General features: G+C 49.2%; 1 protein-coding gene across 1 annotated transcript in view; it reads left to right on the forward strand.

Moving 5' to 3' along the window:
- Tmco4 (transmembrane and coiled-coil domains 4) overlaps positions 1-24000 on the forward strand; it is an 81116-nt gene continuing 57116 nt past the window's right edge. The window contains exons 1-5 of the mRNA XM_051173472.1: positions 1-310; positions 9551-9699; positions 14793-14967; positions 22428-22602; positions 23946-23973. Of these exons, the coding sequence (XP_051029429.1) occupies positions 14801-14967; positions 22428-22602; positions 23946-23973 (370 nt within the window). The 5' untranslated portion in view covers positions 1-310; positions 9551-9699; positions 14793-14800. The remainder of the gene's footprint in view (positions 311-9550; positions 9700-14792; positions 14968-22427; positions 22603-23945; positions 23974-24000) is intronic.

Here is a 24000-nt window from a genome sequence, read left to right on the forward strand (position 1 = left end):
CATAACCCTCTCCTACCCCTGGCGAGCACTTTCTGCAGAGTCCTCCTGTGCCCCTCGTTCTCGCTTCCTGGGGCGCTGATCTGCGTGTCCCTCCCCGAGGCCAGCACCCGGGTGGCGGTTTTGGTGGCTTAGGTGGCGGTGCGCCCGGCCCAGCCCGGAAGGTCGGGACTCTGGGGCTGCGCAGGCGGGACCGGCCTAGGCCGGTGTGGGGCGGCTGGGTCTGGGCGAGGACCGGCGAGGAGAGCCGCGGCTTGAGCAGCCGGGCGGCCAGGATCCGGGTCGTCGTCCCGTAGGTCTCTGCCACCTCCAGGTAAGCCCGCCGGGAGCCTCGAGCGCCCCCAGACCGCGGCCGCGGCGCTTTCGGACCCGGAAGTGCTCCTAGGACTCTAGCTGGGCGGCAGGAGGGAAACTGATGCCTGAGGAGCACCCGGCCAGCACCCCGGGCCACCAAACCACTCCCCTGGAAGATACGGGGCAGGGATGGAAGGTTAGAAAGGGTCTTGCCCAAGGTCACTCAGGGTCACTGGACGCCCCCCCTCCCTGCATACTGGGGGCCCCAGGAGTTCGCTCCTGCCCTCCCGGTGTCCAGACTCAATTCCCAGAGGCCTGGGAAGGCCCTGGGTCCCGGAAAGGTCCGGCCCCTTCCTACTGTGACCGGGGCGTGGCTTCTTGTCAGGCCGGTATTTACAGAACAGGGGACATTTCCTGCTACTGACGTGGGAGCTGATTTTACAGCAGAGAAAACTGAGGCTGGGGACCGACCGCGGGGTGATTTTGGCTAGGACCAGGCAATCAGACCAAAGAGGATGAGCTGACTCCAGAGTTTAACTCAGTGTTAGATTCAAAGTTGGCCTCCTTGGTGTCCTTGTCTTCCCCAGGCGTGACCCAGAGTAGAAGCAGAACCTGGCTAAATCTGCAGGTTTGATCCAGAGGCCACTGCTGCCTTGAAGTAGGAGGGAACACCAAGCCCGTGAGAATTCCCAGGCCTCCATTCACTCACTGTGTACCTATTGGTGTGTACACTGCTTAGGCTCTGAAGACACAGCAGGGAACAGCTGTTCCTCTCCAGGACCCACCCTCCAGAGGGTGAATCAGCCGGAGACTGGGCAGACAATAAGACCACCTACATCTTCCCAACCACCCAGTAGGTGGAGAAGGCGGGAACCCAGGGCCCCTTCCTCATAGTTAGAATAGTACCAAACCCTCTGAAATTCTAAACCTCATTGAAGATGATGCTTCCAGCCTCAGTTTCCCTCTTCCCAAAGTTCTGGGGAATGGGTTAGTGAGTGTCCTGGACCTATCAGGTGTCCTCAATGAACCTAGGAGCCTGGTGAAGATTGGTAATGCCACTTCTTCTCCATATCACCTTGGGTGTCTCCTTGGCCCTCCATTTCCTTATAATACAAAGGGATCGTAACTCCTCCTGGTGCCAAAGATACTGTCAGAATGCTTCATGAGTGCAAAAGGACAGGACAGAGGGGCTTTGCCACATCAAAAGTAAATTAAAGTGGAGTGTGACAGAGCATGCCTTTAATCCTGGCACTTGGGAGTCAAAGGAAGGTAGGTCTCTGTGAGTTTGAGACTGGCCTGGTCTATATAGTGCATTCCAGAAAGCAGTCAGGACTATGTAGAGACCCTGTCTTTAAAAAAAAAAAAAAAAAAAAAAAAAAAAAAAAAAAAAAGGAGGGGGCCAATTAAAAATATTTGCTTTGCTTTGGGTGCTGTGGATCCAACACCTTAAACAAGCAAAGAGGTCTAGCAACTTGATAACCTGTTCTTGCTCGCAGTGGAAAAATCTTAGAAGTAGAGCCGGGGGTGGCTGAGTTCCAGGTAAGGAGGCTGAGGCTCCTTCCAGGGCTGGAAACATGACTCACACCTCTCACTCTGCATTTCCAGTGTGTGCACTCCAACAGACTCACACAGGGTCACACAGTGGGGTTGTATTCCTCCGCTTCCTGAGTGCCTCCCAGCATGGGAACACGGTGGCTTCATTTGCAAAATAATCTGCCTGCAAGCTTGACAGAGGACTGAAGGAGCCAAGAGCAAGGCAACAGTCTGTCACCCTTGGAACCCTTATAGGCCCAGGCTTCAGCGTGTGGCTGGGAGGGCACAGTTGAATGGTTTAGGTTGCTATGGCTCAGCTGTACCTGATTCCATGAGACTGGAAAGGCTAGACCAGAGCCTCGGCTGGCAGATGTGGGACCTGAAGATAGCCATTAGCCACTTAATAGTCACCTTATGTACCCTCAGTACTTTTTGCTTTCTTGGAGGCAAAGTCTCATGTAGCCCAAGCTGGCCTTGAACTCACTATGTGGCCGAAGACAACCACCTAGTTCTTCTGATCCTCCTGCCTCCATCTTTTGGGTGCCACGATAAAACATGTGTGTCATCACACCTGGCTTTGCGGTGCTTCTTAGCTTTTTAGAACTTGGGGCTTCAGGCAGGCTAGGCAAGCACTCTCTCAGCTGAGACCCCCAGTCTCTGAGATACTGCTATACAACAAAGATTGTGGGTACAGACGAGTGGGAGCCTGGCTTCCTTGAACCTGGTGCAGCGGGCAGAATTCTTCCATTTGACCTCCCCACTGGCAGCTGGACCCATGCCTTGGTATTTCGGCCTAAAACCTGCCCAGCTCCTTGTTTTCTTAAAGAACAGAATTCATGTCATGGACTCCAAGGTCTTTGACCTGTGCCTGCTCTACCCTCCAGGGCACCTCAGAGTAACCATCAACAGTTTCCTGCCTCACCTCCTCCCTGCCTCTTTTCCTGATAAACATCTTGCTCATCAGAGTTTAGCCCAGCCCAGTTCTGTATTCCAAAAGCCCAGCCACACAAGTCATGGGATACGTGTGTCAGAGGCTGAGCCCATGTGGACCTGAACTCCCAATGCCAGTGCATGTGTGCCAGCCAATTCGTGACTTCTAGGATCTGGTCTATGGCTGCTTGCTAGGTGTTCAGTAATGAAAGCCACTGACAAAAAGAATCTTTTGAGAGAACTGGGGACCTTGTTGGCTATAGCGCTTCATTCCCCTTTGCAATGAATACTGAAGTCATTTCTCAGCTGTGGAGAGAGGCATTCATTCATTCAGCACTGTCTCTGCCAGATGCTATCAAGGAACATAGCCCAAGCGTCACTTTATAGTTGGAGGGACATCACCTTGCAACAGATCTCAACTTTCCTAACCCTGTGGCCCTCTGATACAGTTCCTCATGTTGTGCTGACCCCAACCATAAAATTATTTCGCTGCTACTTCATGATTAGAATTTTGCTACTGTTATGAATTGTAAAGCAAATATCTGATATGCGATCCCCAAGGGGGTCTCAAGCCACAGACTGAGAGAACCACTAGTCTTGAATAAACAAATCAAGACAGAAGAGCTACGCAGGTCTGGGGTGATGAGGATGGAGTGAACCTAGAACTATCAAGGGGACATAGGGGACTAGAGTGGAGTGACAGGAACAGACTAATGTCCTGGACTTTAGTCCCTGTCTCCCTGACTCTCCTGGCCAGGGAGGCAGGCACACGGAAGAGGTAAGACTCAGTCTGTGGCTCCAGAGCCAGTGGCCCCACATTAGCTCTGCAAATCCAAGAAGGCGCATGGCAGCCGAGTCCACAGTCAAATGGCAGGGGAAAAAGTACTATGGGCTATTTGTTTGTTTTGTATTTTTCAGTGCTGGGAGCCCTAGTGTGTGCTAGACAAACACTCTGTCACTGAGCTACATCCCCAGCCAGAATCAGGAATCTGGAGTCACATCCACCCAGGGCACATGGTGATACTGCCCCATGCCAGTGATGTGACCTCCATGATGAACATTGGCTTCATCGTGTCTCGTGGGGACAGGGGTGGTAGCTTCCTCATAAGGATGCTGTGAAGCAGCAAGGGGCATGACAGTTGCCCCCAGGAACCTTCGCAGATTTTGTTAGCATGATTGCTATGTACAAAAGACCCCACTTGGACATGGGGACCCAGACTAAGGGAACTGAGTACGTTGGGATTGGAGGCTGAGTGGCTTTGGTGACAGGGTTAGTTGACCCTGTGATCATCTAGGGGGAAGAGCATTTCAGCTAAGGGACAAACAGAGCAAGTCCCACAGTGTCTGGGAGACTTAGGACCAGCAGGATGGTGTGACAACAGCAAAAAGAAGGAGGAGAGAAGGGGTGGGGAGGGTAGTAGGGCCGTGGGACCAGATTGTCACCTTTGTAAAGGCCTCGGCTGAGTGAGAAAGGGCTTCTACAAGGGTTGGGAGCAGAGGAGTGCAGTGTGACCTCTTTGGGATGGCACTGTCTTCATGACATATGATGAATGGTGATAAGCGAAGGCAGAATGACATGGGAGACTAGTGAGGAGGCTCTCTTGCAATCCCGATGAGAAATGATGGTGGTGGGTACCAGGGCCCCAGCAGGGAAGAAGGGAGCTATGGCAAATGTGGACACAGAGCCTGTCCTGCACACGTCCTTCCTTCCTGCTCCACTCCAGGCCGCTGAAGGGAGGATGATGGATAGTACCTCTCCTTCCAGGTGCAATATCTTCTGCTTCTGGAATGTAAGGTGGTAAGAGGGTCCCAGGCCCTCTGGGCTCTTTTGTGTCAGATGTGTTGCTATGGAGATCAATCACCTAACATACTTCATTTATCTCTAGTTTCCAGCTGGACTTTGAAGTAGAGGTATAGAATGATTATTATGTTGGGGTGAGGGATGAGCAGAGGGAGCTAGAGTTCTTGCTTCCAGAAGCATCTTATGATTGTGTGTGTGTGTGTGTGTGTGTGTGTGTGTGTGTGTTAGGCAGGCAGGCAGGCAGACGGACAGACAGCTTTCAATTATACTCTTAAAGGTTTAAGGAGGACTTTTGAGATAAATGTTTTTCATGGCTCTGTTTTTTTAGTCTCCTGGCCACTCTAGACACTGCAGCCATCTCTCTATAAATTATCTGGTTCTACTGTAGAGTCATCTAAAAATTCACTCATGACCAGGACAACGAAAGAGACACCTACTCCTGTACACAGGAGCGCGCGCGCGCGCGCGCACACACACACACACACACACACACGTGCACGCACATTCCTATCATATCTGACCTTGACTTTCACAGACTGTTCAAGAAAGAGCTGCAGCTGGAAAAATAGAAGTTCATTCTTGTATGGGGTCATACAAAGGCCTGGACCATGCAGTGTTTAGATGATTTAAAGTGTGCTTTGACCATGCTTGATGACCTTTTCCATGCTAGCTGTAGGATTTTTTTTTTTTTTTTTCCTATAAGAAATCACACTGCCTTTTTTTGGGTGGGAGGGGAGGTTGCCAGACAGCAAATGCCCCCTTGGTGCTCAGCATTAAAGCTCACAGGACACGGTTGCTATCTGTGGAATGACTGGCTCTCAGTCCCACCAGTGACAAGAAACCACTTGACCAACATTTTCCTTAGTGGTAGATAATGTGCCTGGTTGGCTAAAAGTCACAATCATTGAGGATTGGAATGAGCTCTTTCCAGAACCATCGCTGTCTGTCACGAGTCTTGGCACACAGCCTCATTGTGGGGGGTAGGTGACCCTTGGGCTGTAAAAGCTATTCTCCTGGCTGACGATGTTCTTCTAGATCAAATATAGACCTCACTTGGAGTCCCTGGATGTCTTTACAGTACCTGGATGTGATCCCCCAGGAGACTCTAGGAGGCGGTGGCTACTCCTCCCATCATGATCTCCTGCCCCGGGTGCTGCTGGGAAACCCAGGGCACAGAGATGCTGGAACCAGCAGTATATTTTTCTTACCACAGAAGTCCAGTGCTTCCTAGCATCAGTCTACTTACAGGCACCTGGGGATCTCGGTTTGGGCTGGGTCCCGATCTTGACCCACAGCAAGGGCTGTAAGCTCCCTGAACCAGTGCACACTGCTCAGTGGTCCCCTTCCCCATCCCACAGGTGCCACCACACTCCTTAGGTGGAGGGGATGGGGCAGCCCAACAGACATAACCCAGAGCTTCACCCCTACACTGTAGGTGGCTGAGGATTGCCTCTGTATGTTTTACTGACCCTTCTGTTTTGATAACAGGACCTGTTGGTCAAACAATGGAACACTTCAGTGACCTTGGCCCCTCTGAGTGGGTTAGGCTACATGGAGCCATCATTCTGACCTAAAACACTTCCCACCCAGGGAGAAAATAACAGAACTGTTGTTTTTAATTTATCTTTTTCTGGTCCAGGAAGATGGATCAGCAGGTAAAGGTTTCTACTGCCAAGCCTGAGGACCTGAGTTTGATCTGAGGGTTCTACCCAGCGGAAAGGGAGAACCAGAATCCACCAGTTGTCCTCTGACTTCCACACATGTATTGCGGAAAGTGTGCCCACCCCTCCCCCCACACACACACAGGAGCAGAGTGTGATTCTAATTGATCTATCTCTTTCCATTATAATACAATCAATAAGCTCATGACAGAATGTGCTAGAAAAGTAAAACCCAGTAGCCTCTAGTCCCTTGGCCAAGAGAAAGGGGTCACGAACATTTCCCTTCAGATCTTTTTACTCTGTAAACATTTTGGAAAACGTAACTAGAGGGCTGAGGAAATGGCCCCGCTGCTAAGAGCACTTGCTGCTCCTTCGTAGGACCCAAGTGTGGCTCCCATATCAGGTTGCTCACAACTATCTGCAAATCCAGCTTCAGGGGTCCGATGCCTCTGAACTTCTCAGGCACCCACACTTCTGTCACATACCCATATGCAGACACGTTCCCCACACATATCAGTCAATCAATCAGTTTTGAAAATAGCTCAAATTATGTATCTGGTAATATGCTAATTAGCCACCTCCCTAGTGGGGTTAGAGGATGATCACCATTTGTAGCCTTTGCCAATTCCTGTGGTGTAAATGTCCTGGCTGTCAGTTCCAGGCTAACAGCAGCACTGGAGACACAGAGCTGGGAAGAGAACTGAGGCTCACAGCCAGCACGTTCAGGCCAGCATGAGCCAGCTCCACCCCCATGTCTTCGGGTTCCATCATTTAATGAGGGAACATTTAATGAGGGTTGTTCTTCCCAAAAGTCCAAAGGTTTCTGGCAAGGTCACTTGATCCTGCTGCTTGGAACCTGTGGCAGGCAGCTCCGGGCATCATGGTGGGAATGTGGGGTAGAAGAAATCTGTTCAGCCCACAGTAGCCAAGAAACAGAGAGACAGCAAGTGACGGAGCCAATAGACCCCAATGCCATGGCTTCCTTCCACTGGGCTCCACATCTTAAAGATGGCAGCACACCCCACCCCCAGACATTACAACAGACTGCACCCCAAGCCCTTTCCACTTGGACATGTAAGGGGCATTCTATAAACTGCAGCAATATTATAAATTTTGAGTCTTTTTTTTCTGATCTTAAAATTGATATTAACTCATTGTTAAGAATTCACACAACACAAACATAAAAGAAAAATACTAAAATCATCCTGAACTCATCCTCTATCCCCTTGGTGTGGGTCATGGCCAGGCACCCAGTCACATGTTCCAGTAGCTTCCTTTCCATGTACACACACACACACACACACACACACACACACACACACACACACAGAGCACCTTCTAGAAAGTTCAAGGTCTATGGCAGAAAACAGTAGAAACACACACCCCTGACAGTTCACCTTTCAGAAAGTGATTTTGCAAAATGTCCTTGTCATGTTTTTTTCCCTCTGCATGTTTTTCACATGATTAGAGTCTATTTAAATTTCCTCCTGTTTTAGAGATAGTTATTCACTGATGGACTATTTAAAACTCAACTTTTAAAGAGGCAAAAGGTAATATTCCTTGCTGGGGGTGTGTACTGTATAGTTTTATGTCAACTTGACTCAAGTGGGAGTTATCTGAAAGGAGGGAGTATTTGTGAGAAAATGCCTCGGTGGGGTTAGGCTGTGGACAAGCCTGTAGAGCATTTTCTTAATTAGTGATTGATGGGGGAGGGCCCAGCCCATTGTGAGTTCATACACTCCTGGGCTGGTGGCTCTGGGTTCCAGAAGAAAGCAGACTGAGCAAGCCATGTGAGCATCAAGTCCTGCCCCCAGGTTCCTCCCCTGCTTGAGTTTACACCCTACCAGTATTCCATGATGAACTATGACATGGAATTGCCAGCGAAATTAACCCTTTCCTCCCCAAGTTCCTTTTGGTCACAATAATAGGAACACTAAGACAGAAATTGGTACCAGGAGTGGGACATTGCTGTGACATACCTGACCATGTTTTTTTTTTTTTGGGGGGGGGGATTATGGAAAGACTTTGAAACTTTGGACTAGAAAAACCATCAAATTCTCTAACCTTGGTGAACTGTTTTATGAGATCTTGGAAAATAACAGTATTGGGGGAAATGTAGGCAAAGAAGACCTGGCTTCTGAAGTTCCAGAGAGAAGTTTGAGGGTCCCTTAAAGACTTGATTGGGGCCATTGCATATTTTGAAATAATTTGTGGTTGGTTGGCTGGGGCTGAAGAGTCAGCTGTGATTAGCAAGAGACCAGAACCTTTACTGGGACAGTTAATTCAGGGTCAGCTGGAGCAGAGAAACCAGGAGTGGTTAAGAAGAGACCAGCATCACCGAGATGAAGTCTTCTGGGAAGTGTTTCCTGGGAGTCAGCACACAGAAGCTGTGGTTCAGCAGTGGCCAAGGTTGTACCTTGGGCTGGCAGCTGAACATGGTCATGTGTAAAAGTCTCCCAGGTGGTACTGGTCTCGAAGGCATGGGGCACGACTGGGGCTTGGCATTGGGAGAGAGCAGGAGTGGCCATTGGTGCAGGTGAAGCCAGAGTAGCAGCTGAAGGCCTGAGGTTGAAGGGGTCATGGAGAGAAGTAGAAGTTTCGACACCATGAAGAGAGCCCAGGAGAGGCCATGGGTAGAAGTGCAGCCTCTTTGCAGTAGAAGGCCCCAGAACTTTGGAGACTGATCTACATAGTGAATTCCAGGCCAGTCAGGCTTACATAGTAAGTTTATCTTATAAAAAGATCTCAAGTTTGAGGACAGCCTAAGCAACTTAGTGGACTCTGTCTTATTGTGTGTGTGTGTGTGTGTGTGTGTGTGTGTGTGTGTGTGTGTGTGTGTGTGTGTGTAGGGGAAGGGGAGGGTTGCAAATCCTCACACATGGGAGACAATTCTGCAAACAAATGGACAGAAAATGGAATTCAAATTGTTTGCTGTGTGAGGATGCCTTGGGTCGGAACCATCCCTGAGTGATCTCATACATAATCCCATCTCCCTTTTCCATCTGATGTCCAGTTGGGGTGTTCGAAGTTTTCCATATAAACTCAGCTCATTAACTAGTTCACGAATAGATACCTTCTGAACAGCTGCTCTACTGGACAATTCATGGACCCAGCGAGCTGCAATACAGAGAGGTAACTCCGGCCTGTGGTGACCAGGCTAACCCAGGAACCAGGTGTAGTCACAGCCCGAGGTCAAGGACATCTGTGAGATAGTCTGAACTACACCTGGCCCTCTGAGGGACCACTTAGTGGGAACTGCCTGCTGCTCTGCTGGGACAGGCACCTGAGTGAGTCAAGGGGCATAGCCCAGGCTAACTGCAACTTCTCCCATCAGTTCCAGGTTCCACACCCTCTGGACCCATGGCTGGTTTTTCTGGTTTGGTCTCTAGGGCAATTTGCATATTTCCTTGAAGAACCCTCTGAAGCCACAGTCTCTCCTGGAACTTAGAGAAAGGGACGCCCACGTTGGTTCTCCAGAATTAGGTAAGGACACTTGAGGTCTTCTTTGCTGCAGATCCTCGGCATTGCCTTAAAGTGTGTGTGCATCTGTCTGTCTGTCTTTCACTCTCCCTCTAGCCTAGAATCCCCATGAGGGGGGCCATTGTCTGTCTTGGCATAGTCACCCCTATTCTCCACCAGATAGCCTGCTGTCTGGCACCTGATAAATGCTGGTACATGCTTCTTAAACCAAAAGCTGGTTAGTTTGTATTAGGGATGGACACCTATAACAACTGACTTGGACCCTAAGCATAGACTTTTATGTTTCTCTGTGTGCTCCTAGTGGAATTCTTTTGACTTCTGTTTCAAAATGATGTTGACTGTAAAGGAAGTTACAGAATTAATACTGGAAGGTCCTGCATTCCCTCCCCTCTCTCTGTGAGGCTGCTGGCTTTGAATATGAGAAAAACCTTCCCTGGACCATTGGGCCCTGCATGGTCACCATGACAACATTCACCCCCAGTGTCTCATCGGTTGGACCATCCTCCATGTCCAGCCATTGGCAGAGCTCTGGTTTCCCTGGAGAATCTCTTTGATTCTTCAAAATCCTGTCTGTCTTCTGCCTTGAAGTCTGTCACATGCTGTCCCCTCTGCACAGGACCTGCCCTTCTGCCCTCCCCCGCCCCATCTGATTTGCCCTTGTTTGTTCTTCGGGTCTCATCCTAGTCCTTGCCTTTCCTAACTCGGGCTTTGTTTTGGCAACCCTCAATCTCTCTTCTTACTAGTACAGTGCTTATCTACCCCTCACCCCCCCCTTTTGAGACAGGGTCTCACTAAGTAGCCCTGGCTGTCCTGGAACTCACTCTGTAGACCAGGCTGGCTTCGAACTCAAAGAGATCTGCCTGCCTCTGTCTCCTAAGTGCTGAGATTAAAGACGTGTGTCACCAAACACTCAGCTTCTTTAGTGCATCAGACCTGAGTGTAAATCTTGGTCCCTTTTTTTTTTTTTTTTTTTTTTTTTTAGATTTAAGAATTTTCACTTTATGTGTATATGTGTCTCCCTGAATGCATGTATATGTACCATGTGTGGCCAGAAGGCACCAGATATCCTGAAGAGTTACAGGTAGTTGTGAGCTGTCATGTCTGCACTGGGGACTGAATCTAGGTCCTCGGCAAGAACAGCAAGGAGCCTTAACCATGGCCATCCCTCCAGTCCAGCTCCCCTTCTCACCTCTGTGACTTTGACCAAGTTACTTGACTATTTTGTCCCTGTGTGTCAGTATGTTATGATGTTTCCCAGCAGTAGGGAAGCCTCTTCATTCTCCAGAAAGTGTGTTTGATGCCAGCAGTAAGCCCAGAGAAAGCTATTCCCAGCAGGAATAGCAAGGACGCCATCTGTCCCGAGGTTTACAGTCTGTGTGTGTGTGCACAGACAGCCCAATCGGGGATAACACACTCTTTTAGTTATTAATAAGCATCACTGAGATAGAGCAGGGTGCTGGAAGAGAGGGGCAAAGACACTTTTAGGTGGTTAGTGAAGGCTTCCCAGAGGAGGTAACATTCAGGCTGAGGCCAGATGTGATGGGGGAGGAGGGGTGTTCAGGCATAGGCAGGTGCAGATGCAAGGAGAGGAGGAGAAAGCTAGCAGATGTGAGAGCAGAAAGGCAGCCAGGGTGGCTAGGGAGTGAGGAGCAAGACAGTCACCAGGCCACAAGATAGGGTTCTACAGCATAAGGATGGAGCGTGCAAGCCAATGGTTCTCAACTTGTCTGGTGTTACATATCAGAGTTGCATTACCGTTCATGGCAATAGTAAAACCAGTTATGAAGTAGCAACAAAATAACTTTATGGTTGGGGGTCACCACACCATGAGGATCTGTATGTGGACCATCACTGGGAAGCCTCTGAACAGGAGAGTGACAAGATCAGTGTGCATGACACAAAGGCCCCTAGGCCACCATGTAGAGAATAGAATGCTTTGGAGGGGTCAGCAGCACGGCACTGTAGAGAATGAGCCTGTGAGTTTGGCCTGAGCAGAGCTTTCACTGTGCCTGGCATACCCCTCCTCCTCCGGGGTTAGGAGCGAGTTGGCACATGCTTGTCTGGTCACAGGCTGCTTTTTCTTCAACAGTGTTCTAACTGGGGCTCCCCAGACACCAGCACAGTACAATACCATCTTGGGCTGCAATTACCACTGCCTGCATATGGCACCCAGCAGAAATTTCTGGAGCTGCTGGCAGTGTGGCCCTCCAGTCATGCTTGAAGACCCCTTACCCCACCACCACGTTAGCAGCTGGGCCTCAGGGCCGGGCCAACCCACTTGCAGTCTCCAACCTAGATTCCTAGAGCAACCCCTGGAGGCCAGTCTTCCTGGGCAACTTCGGTAAAGGTCTTAACCTCTCTGGGCCTCGGTTTCTCCATCTAAGACAAGGAAGATTTGCATGCTGGGGTAGAGGAGAGAATTAGAGGCTTATAATCAAAAGTCTGAGTCCCGGTCTCATCACTCATTTGCTTTGTAACATTGGGGAAGGGGTGTGGCCCCCCTGAGTCTACCCCTCAGCTGTAGGAGGGAATCCCTACTGCTGCATTTCCTCCTACTTACATGGTACTTGTAAGAATTAAATGATTAGAAAGTGCTTTACAAACCGAGTCACCATTTAAAAATGTGACAAACTGTACATTATGTCCCTTCTTACCACCTGGAGTTAGGATCCCAGCCCCAGCGCCTAGGGGCAGATAGCTTAGTCTTCAAGATTAGGTCTGTATATCCCAGGATGCCCTCCAGCTGCATAGATCCTGGGGTGACCTTAAACTTGGGATCCTCCTGTCTCTACCTTCCAAGTGCTATGATTACAGGTGTGTATCCCACACCTGGTGTCCGCAGTACTGGGGATGGATCCAGGGCAAACACGCAGCTATATTTCCAGCCCAGTATTAGCTTCTGTTGTTTATTATACCCATGCTGTGTTCTAGACGCCAGGGAAACATTAATCCCTTTGCTAAGTTTCCTAGGCATTTTTTTTTTTTTTGAGTCAGAGTCTCACTATATAGCCCTGGCTAGCCTACATCAGGCTGGCCTGGAGCTCAGAGAACTGCTTACCTCTGCCTCCCAAGTGCTGTGATTAGAGGCATGTGCCACCACACCCAGTGGCATTTGTTTCCTTAACAAGTAATAGGTAGTATGAGCCCTGGGCCCAGCTCCGGTCACACATGGGCTCTGTTGGTGACTGAGGAATGGCTTCTCTGGACATCAGCCACATAGTCATTTGTCATTGAAGAACATCTAAGTATGGTGAGGCTCAGCTGCCAGCGTTTCCTCTCTATCAGGTGGAGGGAGTTGGAGGTCGATGAGCGTCTGAACTGGTGTTCTTAGCTCGGAAGCTTGGATGTCTGGGGTTCATCCTTCCCTGGATCTTTCCTCCTGCTCCTTGTTTGGATGCCTGGCTGGGCTTGGCTTAGCCCCTTTCTCCTCCCTACACTTCTATGCCTGCCTTCTCCTCAGGGAATGAGGGAGAACTTCCCTCGCTACATCCCTTCCTTCACTTATCCATGTGAAGTACACGCCATGCACATGGATCTAAAATACACACCTCTTGATTGTTGATCATATTTACACACATGTAACAACCACACAGGCCAAGAATAGGGAACATTTCCATCACCCAGAAGCTTCAACTTATCCTCTGGAGATACTGTTTCCGTTCTGTCTTCCACTACTGTTTGCTGTTTCTTACCCATGCTCAGGACCCAGCCTCATGCGGTGTGTGGCTCTCTGCTGACTGTGTCTTGTCTGGGGTGTGTCTCTGTTATGATGGTTCCCTCTAGCATTCATTCGTTTTCATTGCTATGTAGCATTTTTATGGTCATGTGACTCAATCTATACCCTGTACCATGAGTGGTCATTTGGGCTGCTTCCAGTTTGGGACTATGGTCACCCCTTGGTGTCCATGTGGGCTTGGGTTGTAGAACCACTCACAGACACCTGGAATGTGGCAATGTGCAAGTCCCTTTGTCTAAAGTGGCACAGTATTCATGCAGGAGCTGCACACATCCAAAGTGAACTTTGAGTCATCTCTAAGTGGCATGTGTGTATAATTGTTACTCTGCACTGTTGAGGGGTAATGACAATGACAAGGGGATATATATACACGTGTGTGTGTGTGTGTGTGTGTGTGTGTGTGTGTATTCCTGTGTGTGCACACGCAAATGCTTACATGTGAAGATCAGAGGTCAACCTCAGGTGTTTTCCTCAATCCCTCTCTACCTTATTCTTTTAAGACAATCTCTCTCTCACTGAGCCTGGACCTCAGCAGCTCAGAGTTAGGCTGGTTGGCCAGTTAACTCCAGACACCTTACTGTCTCTGTGCCTTTCTTGTACTGTGGAGGCTGGCCTCAAACTCACAAAGATCAGCCTGTCTTGGTCTCCCGAATGCCGGAATGAAAGGTGTGCACCCCACCCCTCCCTGGCCTGTATGTAAATAGAGCAGATCATAATGACCTAGCTTGTCATCTCACATGGGATGTACAGGTGGAAAGAACGTGAGCTCAAGTTCATCTTCAGCTATGTAGCAAGTTGGGATTTGTTTTGTTTTTGTTTTTTGTTTTGTTTTGGGTTTTTTTGTTTTTTGTTTTTGTTTTTGTTTTTGTTTTTGTTTTTTGTTGGTTTTTTTTTTTTTTTTTTTTTTTTTTGGTTTTTTGAGACAGGGTTTCTCTGTATTGCTTTGGAGCCTGTCCTGGAACTCGCTCTGTAGACCAGGCTGGCCTCAAACTCACAGAGATCCACCTGCCTCTGCTGGAATTAAAGGCGTGAGCCACCAACTCCCAGCAAGCTATACAGCAAGTTTGAGGCCAGCCTGGGCTGCATGAGACCCATCTCAAAACAAAACAAATGAAGGTATCAAACAGAAAGGCATTGTGTTAGTGACACCAGTGTGTTTGTCTCTTCTTTTATGATTGTTGTTCTGTGGTCTCACTGTGTAGCCAAAGCTGACTGGGAACTCCTGGCCATTCTGGCTCGGCCTCCCTGGTGCTGGGATGACAGGCAAGCACCATCATGGCTTATGATGAATGACTTTCGCGTCCCTTCTAGTACCCTCTACCGTCCCCTGGAAGCTTCTCACTGGGATTCTCTCTTGCAGGGCTGGGAATGGCCACATGGAACAGGCCACACCCCAGGCAGCCTCTGGCAACAGAGCCAGCTGCAGAAGCAGGGTCTCAGCCCCTGGGCCGAGAGCTGACCGAGGCCAACCGCTTTGCTTATGCCGCCCTCTGTGGCATCTCTTTGTCGCAGCTGTTTCCAGAACCTGAACAAAGGTGAGCTTTTCTGTCTTTCAGAGGAAAGGCCAGGTTTCTTCAGGGAGGTGGCATCCAATAGCCAGTTAGCTGCCAAGCCCCACAGGCAACCACAGCCTCGGGGCACATCCTTGTTTCTAGAAGCCATAGTCTAAGAAGGGGATAAGATACCTCTTGTTCAGTTATCTCTCATGGATGCTGTCTCCAAGCATCTTTTGAGCTCCTACTGGATGCCAGGCACAATTTTCAGTGCATAGAAGGCATTGTGTATATGATAAATGACACAGATCCATTCCTCCCCTCAAGTAGGTCACTGTCTATAGAAGACGAGAGATTTATTCATCCCTAAAATGTGTGTTTACTGAGCACTTACCATGTGCTCGACATAGTGCCAGTCTTGTTTGTGGATGAAACTGAAAAGCATGAGACCTGGCTCCTGAGCCCTCTTGATGCTTAGTCCTGGGGGGGGGAGGGACACTGCCCCCAGTAGATGTGGCAGTGGCAAGCAGAGAAGAGAGGGAATGCATGTATGTATTTGATGTCTGTCCGTGCTGCTGCTGACCAGGTGTGGGTTTAAATCGTGCATCTGGCGGCAGTGTAGTAGGATGGTTAGAAGGCTGCGCTTCAGTCTGCAAGGACGGGAGTTGGGGCAGAGCTGGTTTGGAAACCTGATAATGCCCGGGTGAGGGAGAAACGGGAGCTAATCTGCTAACCCTGAGGAAAGAAAGAGGGCCTAGAGACAGAGATGTCCCTGTGAAGGGGGCCACACCATCTGATGTTCCCCCAAACACTCAGTGGCCTCCTGAATGTACTGCCTGCCAGCCCGGGGTGGCCTCTCAGTGACCTTCCCCACCCTGCCCTCACCCCATCAGGGCAGTTAGGGTCCACTGTTCGGCATAGGGTATGCTGCTGCTTCCCCCAGTCCCCTGTGGATTGCTTCCCAGACGCACCACCCCTGCACCCTGAGCCCCTTGGAAGGCAGGAGTCACCTTGGTCCCCTTTGAATCCCAGGACCTTCCCACAGTTCAATGGAGCCCTGACCCTCAGTGAAGTCCCTGAAAAAAAGAAAAAAAAGACAGCAATTGCTGGCTTTGGAAGCCAGGGAACCAACCTTCCAGGGATTCGTGCTCAGCTCTCGTCACAGCCTGTGACTTTGGGAGGTGACTTGAGCAGGAGGGCAGCAGCAGTTTGGCTCTGTGTCTGTAGGATAAACATCACAGTGCTTAGCACGAAGTAGGTGCTCAGTGCATAGCTGTAAGTGTTTACCAACCCTATACCTTACTCCCTTTGCCCTAGTTTGTAACAAGTCCTTTTCTGTCCCACAAGCCAGCTCCCAAATAACAACTCCAAGACTTCTTATTAATTACGGAAGCCCAGCCATAGCTTAGGCTTGTCCCCATTAACTCTTATAACTTAAATTAACCCATTCATATTAATCTATATTTTACCTCATAGCTTTTTACCTTTCTCTCATCTTGCACCTCTTATTTCCTCTCCCTCTGGCTGGTGACTCTACCTTTCTTCATTCCAGAGACCTCTCTGTCCTCAGAAGTCTCACCTAACCTCTTCCTGCCTAGCTATTGGCCATTCAGCTCTTTATTACACCCATCACAGCAAATACATCTTCACTCAGTGTACACAACAGTATCCCACAATGCTAGTTTCCTTGAAGCACAATGATCAGAGTGGAATCTGTTCCTGCAGCCAGGGTACTTTAGGGTCCAAGTCCTACAACACAGAACTAAAAGAGAAGTGATAGATTTCTTTTCCTTTTGTGCTAAAAACAAACAAACAACAAAAAGAAAACGAAGGTAGATAATTCCCAGTTGGTGACTGTCTCAAGAGGCACTTGTTTATTTATAAGATCCTTGGTGACTAAATAGCTGCTTCAGTTCTATATACCATATCTTCACAGGACTTCTGCCTGTCTTTCTTAATCTGCCCCTCACCTCCTCCCCTGCCCCAAGGCTTCCTTTTGTGTCATTGGTTAAATCCAGTCACATGGTCAAGCCTCAGCCTTCCAGTAGTGGTGGGGGTGATTATTTGGCAGTTTTTGCTGCAGTCATCAGAGACACAACTGGCACTGCATTGATGTCACCGGGGCTTCAGGGCAGGGGTGTGTGTAGATGGGTCTCTGCAGAACCTGGCTCAGAGCCACAGCCCTGCATCACACAGGGCAGGTGGCATGGGATTGCAATCTCAGCACTTGTGCTATGAAGACAGGAAGATCGGGAGCTCAAAGTCATCCTCACCCATAGTCTCCATCTGTCAGTGGGAGACATCCTGGATATTCTTTTACCAGGCATCTTAGTTTAGTTCCTTAGTTCCTTTTTTTTTTTTTTTTTTTTTTTTTTTTTTTTTTTTGGTTTTCAAGACAGGGTTTCACTGGTTTTGGAAGCTGTCCTGGAACTAGCTCTTGTAGACCAGGCTGGTCTCAAACTCATAGAGATCCACCTGCCTCTGTCTCCCGAGTGCATGTGCCACCACCACCGGGCTCATCTTAGTTACTTTGTATGGCTGTGACACAGCTTCAAGGCAACTTATAAAAGGAAGCATTTAATTGCTCTTATAGTTTCAGAGGGTTTGAGTCCATTGTGAAGCAAAGGCATGGCGGCGGGAACAGCAGAGAGCTCATATTTTAAAGCCACAAGCAGGAGGCAAAGAGTACAGTGGGGGTGGCAGGAGGCTTTTGAGACCTCAAAACTCACTCAAAGAAGGCCACACCTCCAAATCCTTCCCCAATAGCTACCAACTGGAGACCAAGCATTCAGGTGCCCAAGACTTATAAGGGACATTTCATTCAAAGCACCACACCAGACAAGCCCATGTCTGTCTCCGGCAAGAGTTCAGCTCAACACCTAATCTGTCCCTTACCTGTACCAAGCTTGAGAAGCCAGCATCTTCTCAAAAGCTCCCCTAAGAAGATAAGTCAGATAGTACCCCCACACAACATACCACCATCTCCCCCATCATCATCACCATCACCACCATCACCACCATCACCATCACCACCATCACTGCCATCACTACCATCATCATCACCATCACCACCATCACCATCACCACCATCACCATCACCGCCATCACTGCCATCACTACCATCATCATCACCATCACCACCATCACCATCACTGCCACCACCACCACCATCACCATCACCACCATCACTACCATCACCGCCATCACCATCACCACCATCACTGCCATCACTACCATCATCATCACCATCACCATCATCACCATCACCACCATCACTGCCATCACTACCATCATCATCACCATCACCACCATCACCATCACTGCCACCACCACCACCACCACAGACCCTCCATAGGCAGGTCCTAATGGCCCCGACTGCAGGCCTGTCCTGGACACACTACAAAAAGAACACTAGGGATGTGAGTTCCGTCCCCGTGACCCCCCAGCACTCTCCCTGGGCTTCCCCGTTCCTCACTGTTTCCCATGCTGTGTTTCAAGTCGCTGCCCATCTGAATTTTAAGGCAGAACACATTTATTTGAACTCTGTCTTTTTAAGACCCAGAAAGGCTTTGGGTTCGGTTATCTTTAGAAAACATTCAGTGGCAGTTTTTTTGTCCTCCTGGAACATCAAAGCAAACATCTCAAATATTTATTTCTTATCTGTCCTGTGAGTGTCCCCGCTGCTGCGCCCTGCAATTGATTCAATTTATACAAAATATGGAGGTAGACAGGATGGGGATGCAGTGTAGCGGGGGAGTGCCTGCCTAGCATGCCCAGTCCCCACACCACAAAAACAAAGAGAAAGGAAAGGAAAAAGGCAAAAATAGAACATAGAACCAAAGAAACAGTAGAGAGCCAGGTACAGCAGCTCCAGGCTCAGACCTCTCTCCTGCTGCATACTTTGAGGCAGGAAAATCACAAGTTCAAGGCCAATCGGGCTATATGCTGAGGCCATGTCTCAAAAAAAAAAAAAATCAAAACCGATTGGGCAGACAAAATTCAGCACCAACTCCTGCCGAGGCTCAGGTGTTTTTGTTTCTCGGGCTGTGATCAGTGTCAGTTATTCTGCCTCGCCTAAAATGACTACAACAAGACCACGGCTATGAATAAAACTTTATTCATAAAAGCAGCTTAGGGGCCAGATTCCTGAAGGCTATTGTTTGTGGCCCTTGAGGAGAGGAACTTTGGAGGGAGAATGAGAAAGCCAAGATTCCAAGGAAGCCCTGCCAGTGTTCCCCTTTGGGACCCTGGAGACCTTGAACCCCAAAGCCAGGGTGCCCTATGTGTAAGGATGATCTTAGTGAGAGACTGGCACATGATGACCCTGGGTGATGCAGTTGCTAGAGATGGGCTGGCTCCATGGTAGATAAGCATGGCAGTGGGGGTGCAACACAAATGTCTGAGCCTAGAGCCTAACATGTCTGGATCTGGGTTTCCATATCTGGGGGGGGATTGGGTTGATATCAGACCTTCCTGACCTCATGGGGCTGTGGCAAGAATTCAAGTCTCTGTATGGAAAGACAGGACAGGCAGACTGAGCTGTGTAATGAGTGTCATTGCCTTTGCTGCTGCTGGGGATGGAACCTGTGTACTCTGCTTGCAGTTTACCACTGAGCTAAACCCCCAGCCCATCATTGCCTCATGTTTATGTATTTCAACCCAACCAACCACAGTTACAGCAATTACCAAGACCCTGCCCATCTGACTTGCTACTTAACCTGTTCAATTGCTATGCTGGCAACACACACACACTCACGCACACACATGCACACACAATACACACATGCACATATATACACACATGCACACGCACACTCTCACACACACACTTTTCCACTAGACTATAGTGCCACTGCTTAATTTTAACTGTCAACTTGACACAGCCCAGAGTCACCTAGGAAAAATCTTAACGAACTGTCTGGATGACAGTAGCTTGTGGCCATGTCTGTGGAGGACTGTCTCATTGTTAGTTGCTGTAGGAAGACCCCAGCCCCCTGTAGGCAGCACCGTTCCCTCTGCAGGGGGTCTGAACAGTGTGACAGGAGAAGCTATCTGGAAGCAGCAAACAAGCAAGGATCCGTGGACTTGTTCCATCTCTGCTTATGACCGGAGATACGATGTTTTAAGTTCCTGTCTTGACTTCCCCACGATGATGGACTGTTACCTGGAATCATGAGCCACCTTAACCTTTTCTTCCTAAGCTGTTTTTTTTTTTTTTTTTTTTTTTTTTTGGTCAGGATACTCTATCGCAGAAGTGAGACTAGAGCAACCATTATAGAACTATGTCAGTAGGTAGAGCCTCATACGTGCCTTTCCTAGCCAGGACAGATACTAACCCTGTTACTCTTTCCAATAACCCTATGAACTAGGTTTCATCATTATCACACACAACTGCTTTATATTTAAAAAACCCAAGGCATAGAGAGAGGGAGTAACCCGTGGCTATGTTCTTTAACCTGTACCCTTGTGACAAGATAGTTCTTTGGGTCTAGGCCTTTTTGGGCAGATGGCAGGCTAGACTACTCCCTTGGCCTAGAGCCAGTCCTGTACTACATTGTCTGCTCCGTCATGTTCACCCGCTTAATCACTCCTGAAGACATGGCCGTCCACACCCACCTGCTATCCCTGGGATGACCCAGTGGGAAGTGAGTTATTTATCTATCCGGAGGCCATCACGGGAGATAACATTTACTGCAGGTCTGCAGATGCCACACGCTGCTCCTGTCATTTTATCTTCATATGTAACTCCTGGGGTGGGTCCCAATGTCACCTACATTTTATAGCCTTGGAAAATAAGAAAAGGTGAAGTGAGGACTCCGAGGATTCCCCAGGGTGGCTGGACGTCACGGTCCAACTCTTTTCTCCATCATCTCCCTCAGTCACCTGTCTGTCAGTCACAATGCTGACTGGCATTGCTCAGGCATTTTCTGCATTCTGCCTTATGAAGCTGGTCTCTTTGTTTTTTTTTTTTGTTTTTTTTTTTTGTTTGTTTGTTTGTTTGTTTTTTGGGGTTTTTTTTGTTTTGTTTTGTTTTGTTTTGTTTTTCCGAGACAGGGTTTCCCTGTGTAGCTTCGGAGCCTGTCCTGGAACTAGCTCTTGTAGATCAAGCTGGCCTTGAACTCACAGAGATCCGCCTGTCTCTGCCTCCCAAGGGCTGGGATTAAAGGCAGGGCCACCACCACCCAGCTATGAACCTGGTCTCTTGAACCCATTTTACAGATAAGGATTCAGAGGCACAAACAGAGGACACGCTACCTTCCCAAGTTGCTGAGGCCCTCTCTTCTCATAGGGATGGAGGAGGGACTGTTAGCGCTGCCCTGTGCTCTATGTAGCCTTTAGGGCCTACCCCAGCTCTATAGGACCATATTCCCAAGATGTCACCTGACTCCCCAAGATACCTAGCATAGAGTCAACCCTTGAAACCACTAGGAGGGAACCCCATCTTCAGAACTTCCCGCAGAGTCAATAGCAGGGTCAGCCGAGGTGTCTTGCAAGATGGCAACATGCTGGCAACATGCTGCCTTCCCTCTGCCTAGCTCTGCCCCCAGATTCTAGTGGCAGCAAAGCCAGGACCTGGACCCCAGCTCCCACCCCACCCCCACTAGTGCCAGCCTTAGAGGCCTCTCTGCTCCCCAGCTGTTGTAAGGAATGGGATGGGTGGGCTGTGTGGTGTAAGGGTGGGTGGCTGCTTGGGTTCCTTCACCACCAGGGACCTCGGAATATCTCCCAGAGTCCACCATGGTTTCCCTACAGGAGCAGAGCCCAGGGCTGGAGGCCCAGGGTGCTGTGTGGAGGCTGGAACTCCACTTTTAGAGTCTAAATGAGGGATCTAAGCTTCAACCTTCTCCCCTTTCTTTACTTCTCAATGAATTCTGTTCCCCATGCCCCACCACCCCTCCCTTGCCAAAACCTCAGCCCTGCACAGAGGGCAGCCTGCATCAGATGTGTGGTGTATGCATGGTCCCCAAGAAGATCCAGTGCACTTCTACCTCAGATGGTGGGGACTCCCAACTCTCCACAGTGGCCGCATTGTCCCCTAGCAGGCCCCGTAGCAGTGCACCTGCTGGAGTGAGCACTCCACCTTTACAGTGGACACCTTTCCAGAAATGAGCCCAAGGCGACATCCAGGCACATCTCCTGGTTTCCCAGGGCTGCTGTCTGCTCAGCAGGTGGATCTGCTTTGGACTTGGTCCTCTCTCCCTCTGTCCTCACACATCACACCACTCTGGGGTGACTTCTGTCCCCTGCTCCCTCATTCCCCTGCCTGGTTCAGGCTCAGGTCACGTAACTGGCCGCCTTCATCCCTGAGGTTCGTGTACCTCTTGGTGGTAAAGTCTTGGTGAGAACTGAAGGCAGGGGCCTCCTCGCCTACGGTCCTTCTGTTTGGACCATCTCTGCATTGGACCTGTGACTGGACCCCTAGTACAGGCTGCCATGTGTGACCCTTTCCATCCACCATGGACCTCTCCAAAGGGCTAGACTCTAACTATATCTCTTTATAGCCTCTTTTGCACAGAATTTGTGACAGGCCTGGTGAAGTGGCTGCATTTGTCCGAAGCTGTCCTCCCAACCATGACTGCTTTTGCCAGTGGCCTGGGAGGTGAAGGAGCCGACATCTTTGCTCAGACTTTACTGAAGGACCCCATCCTGAAAGGAGACCCTTCAGCAATCACTCAGGTGCGCTGGCCCCTGGGTGGCAACCCACAACCATCTACAACTCCATCTCCGGAGGCTCCGACGCCCTCTTCTGGGCCCCGTGGGCACTGCACTCATGTAGTACACAGACATAACATGCATACAAAACACCCATGTGATGTGCATAAAATAAGCCTTAAAAAGATATTCCAGACTCATGCCTCCCAACTGGAGTCTTGAAAGCACTTCCAGTTGTAAGCACTTTGGACACAGGACACTCAGCCTGTGTCCCTGCCCCAAGTTTTTGAGAATTAAGTGTGTTAACTCCTGGAAAGGGGAGATCTCATTATAAGCACCCTGAGTGTTAAGGGAATAGTGATGATTTCTACCATGATAATTCAGCATCACCTATGAATATCACCACAATATATGACAATGGAGTTTGGAATGTGTGCCACATGACTGAGCTGGAAGGGCAATGACTCATTCTTTGCCCCCAGCAGCCCCAAGGCTGATATATTTGCACATACATAATAAGGTATCTTTATGTGGGACACTCGGAATATGCACAAAATTGATGTATGTTTCCTGTGTATCTTATACACATAGTCTGAGGGTGATTTTATACATTTTAACATGTTTGTGCATGGAACCACAGTTCAAAATATGGAATCTCTTCACTTGAAAATTTTTGGAACTGGGAGTTGGGTGCTGGAGGGATGGCTCAGTCAATAATAGCAACTTGCTGCTTGAGTAACTCCAGTTCAGCCGAGGTGGGGGGATGCAGTGCCCTCTTCTGGCCTTATCAGGTTCCTGCTTGCATGTGGTGCACATTAATTCACACATGCTCACATACACAGAAATAAATATTTTTAAAATATATGGTTTTGGAATTGGGATTTTTTAAAATTAGGGATGTTTAACCTGTATAATCATGCCTACTTTATAGTTGAGGAGACTGGGGTACAGAGAGGTTAAGTTACTTGCCCAAGGTCACACTACTAGTAAGTAGCCAAAGCCAAGATTTAAACCTTGGTGGCCTGCCCCCCAGAGCCTGCATTCTACCAAGCTATGGTGACTTTTTCTGAAGCAGGAGCTTTGCTGTGTGACCTTGAGCATGTCGCACACCCTCTCTGAGTGCAGTGTAAGTAGGCAGAAGCTATGGCATGGGCTGCTGGTGGCCATGTGCACAGGGCTTGCAAGGCCTTCCCCTCCTCTCATTGGCTGCTTAGCGCTCAGGTACACAGTTGCTACCTGGCTCACCACTGTGCCGCAGGGTGGAGAGGTTTTGCCATCTCCACCTTATAAGAGTGAGTGCTTATCTGTCACATGAGCTGGGTGGTAGGCTGTCAGCTCTTCGCTGATAACTGTCTCTTTTTCCACAGGACCTTCTGAGCTTCTCACTCAAGGATGGTAAGTGGATTTGCTGCCTTTGTGATG

Source organism: Phodopus roborovskii, unplaced genomic scaffold, assembly GCF_943737965.1.
Source record: "Phodopus roborovskii unplaced genomic scaffold, PHOROB, whole genome shotgun sequence".
NCBI classification, from domain to species: domain Eukaryota; kingdom Metazoa; phylum Chordata; class Mammalia; order Rodentia; family Cricetidae; genus Phodopus; species Phodopus roborovskii.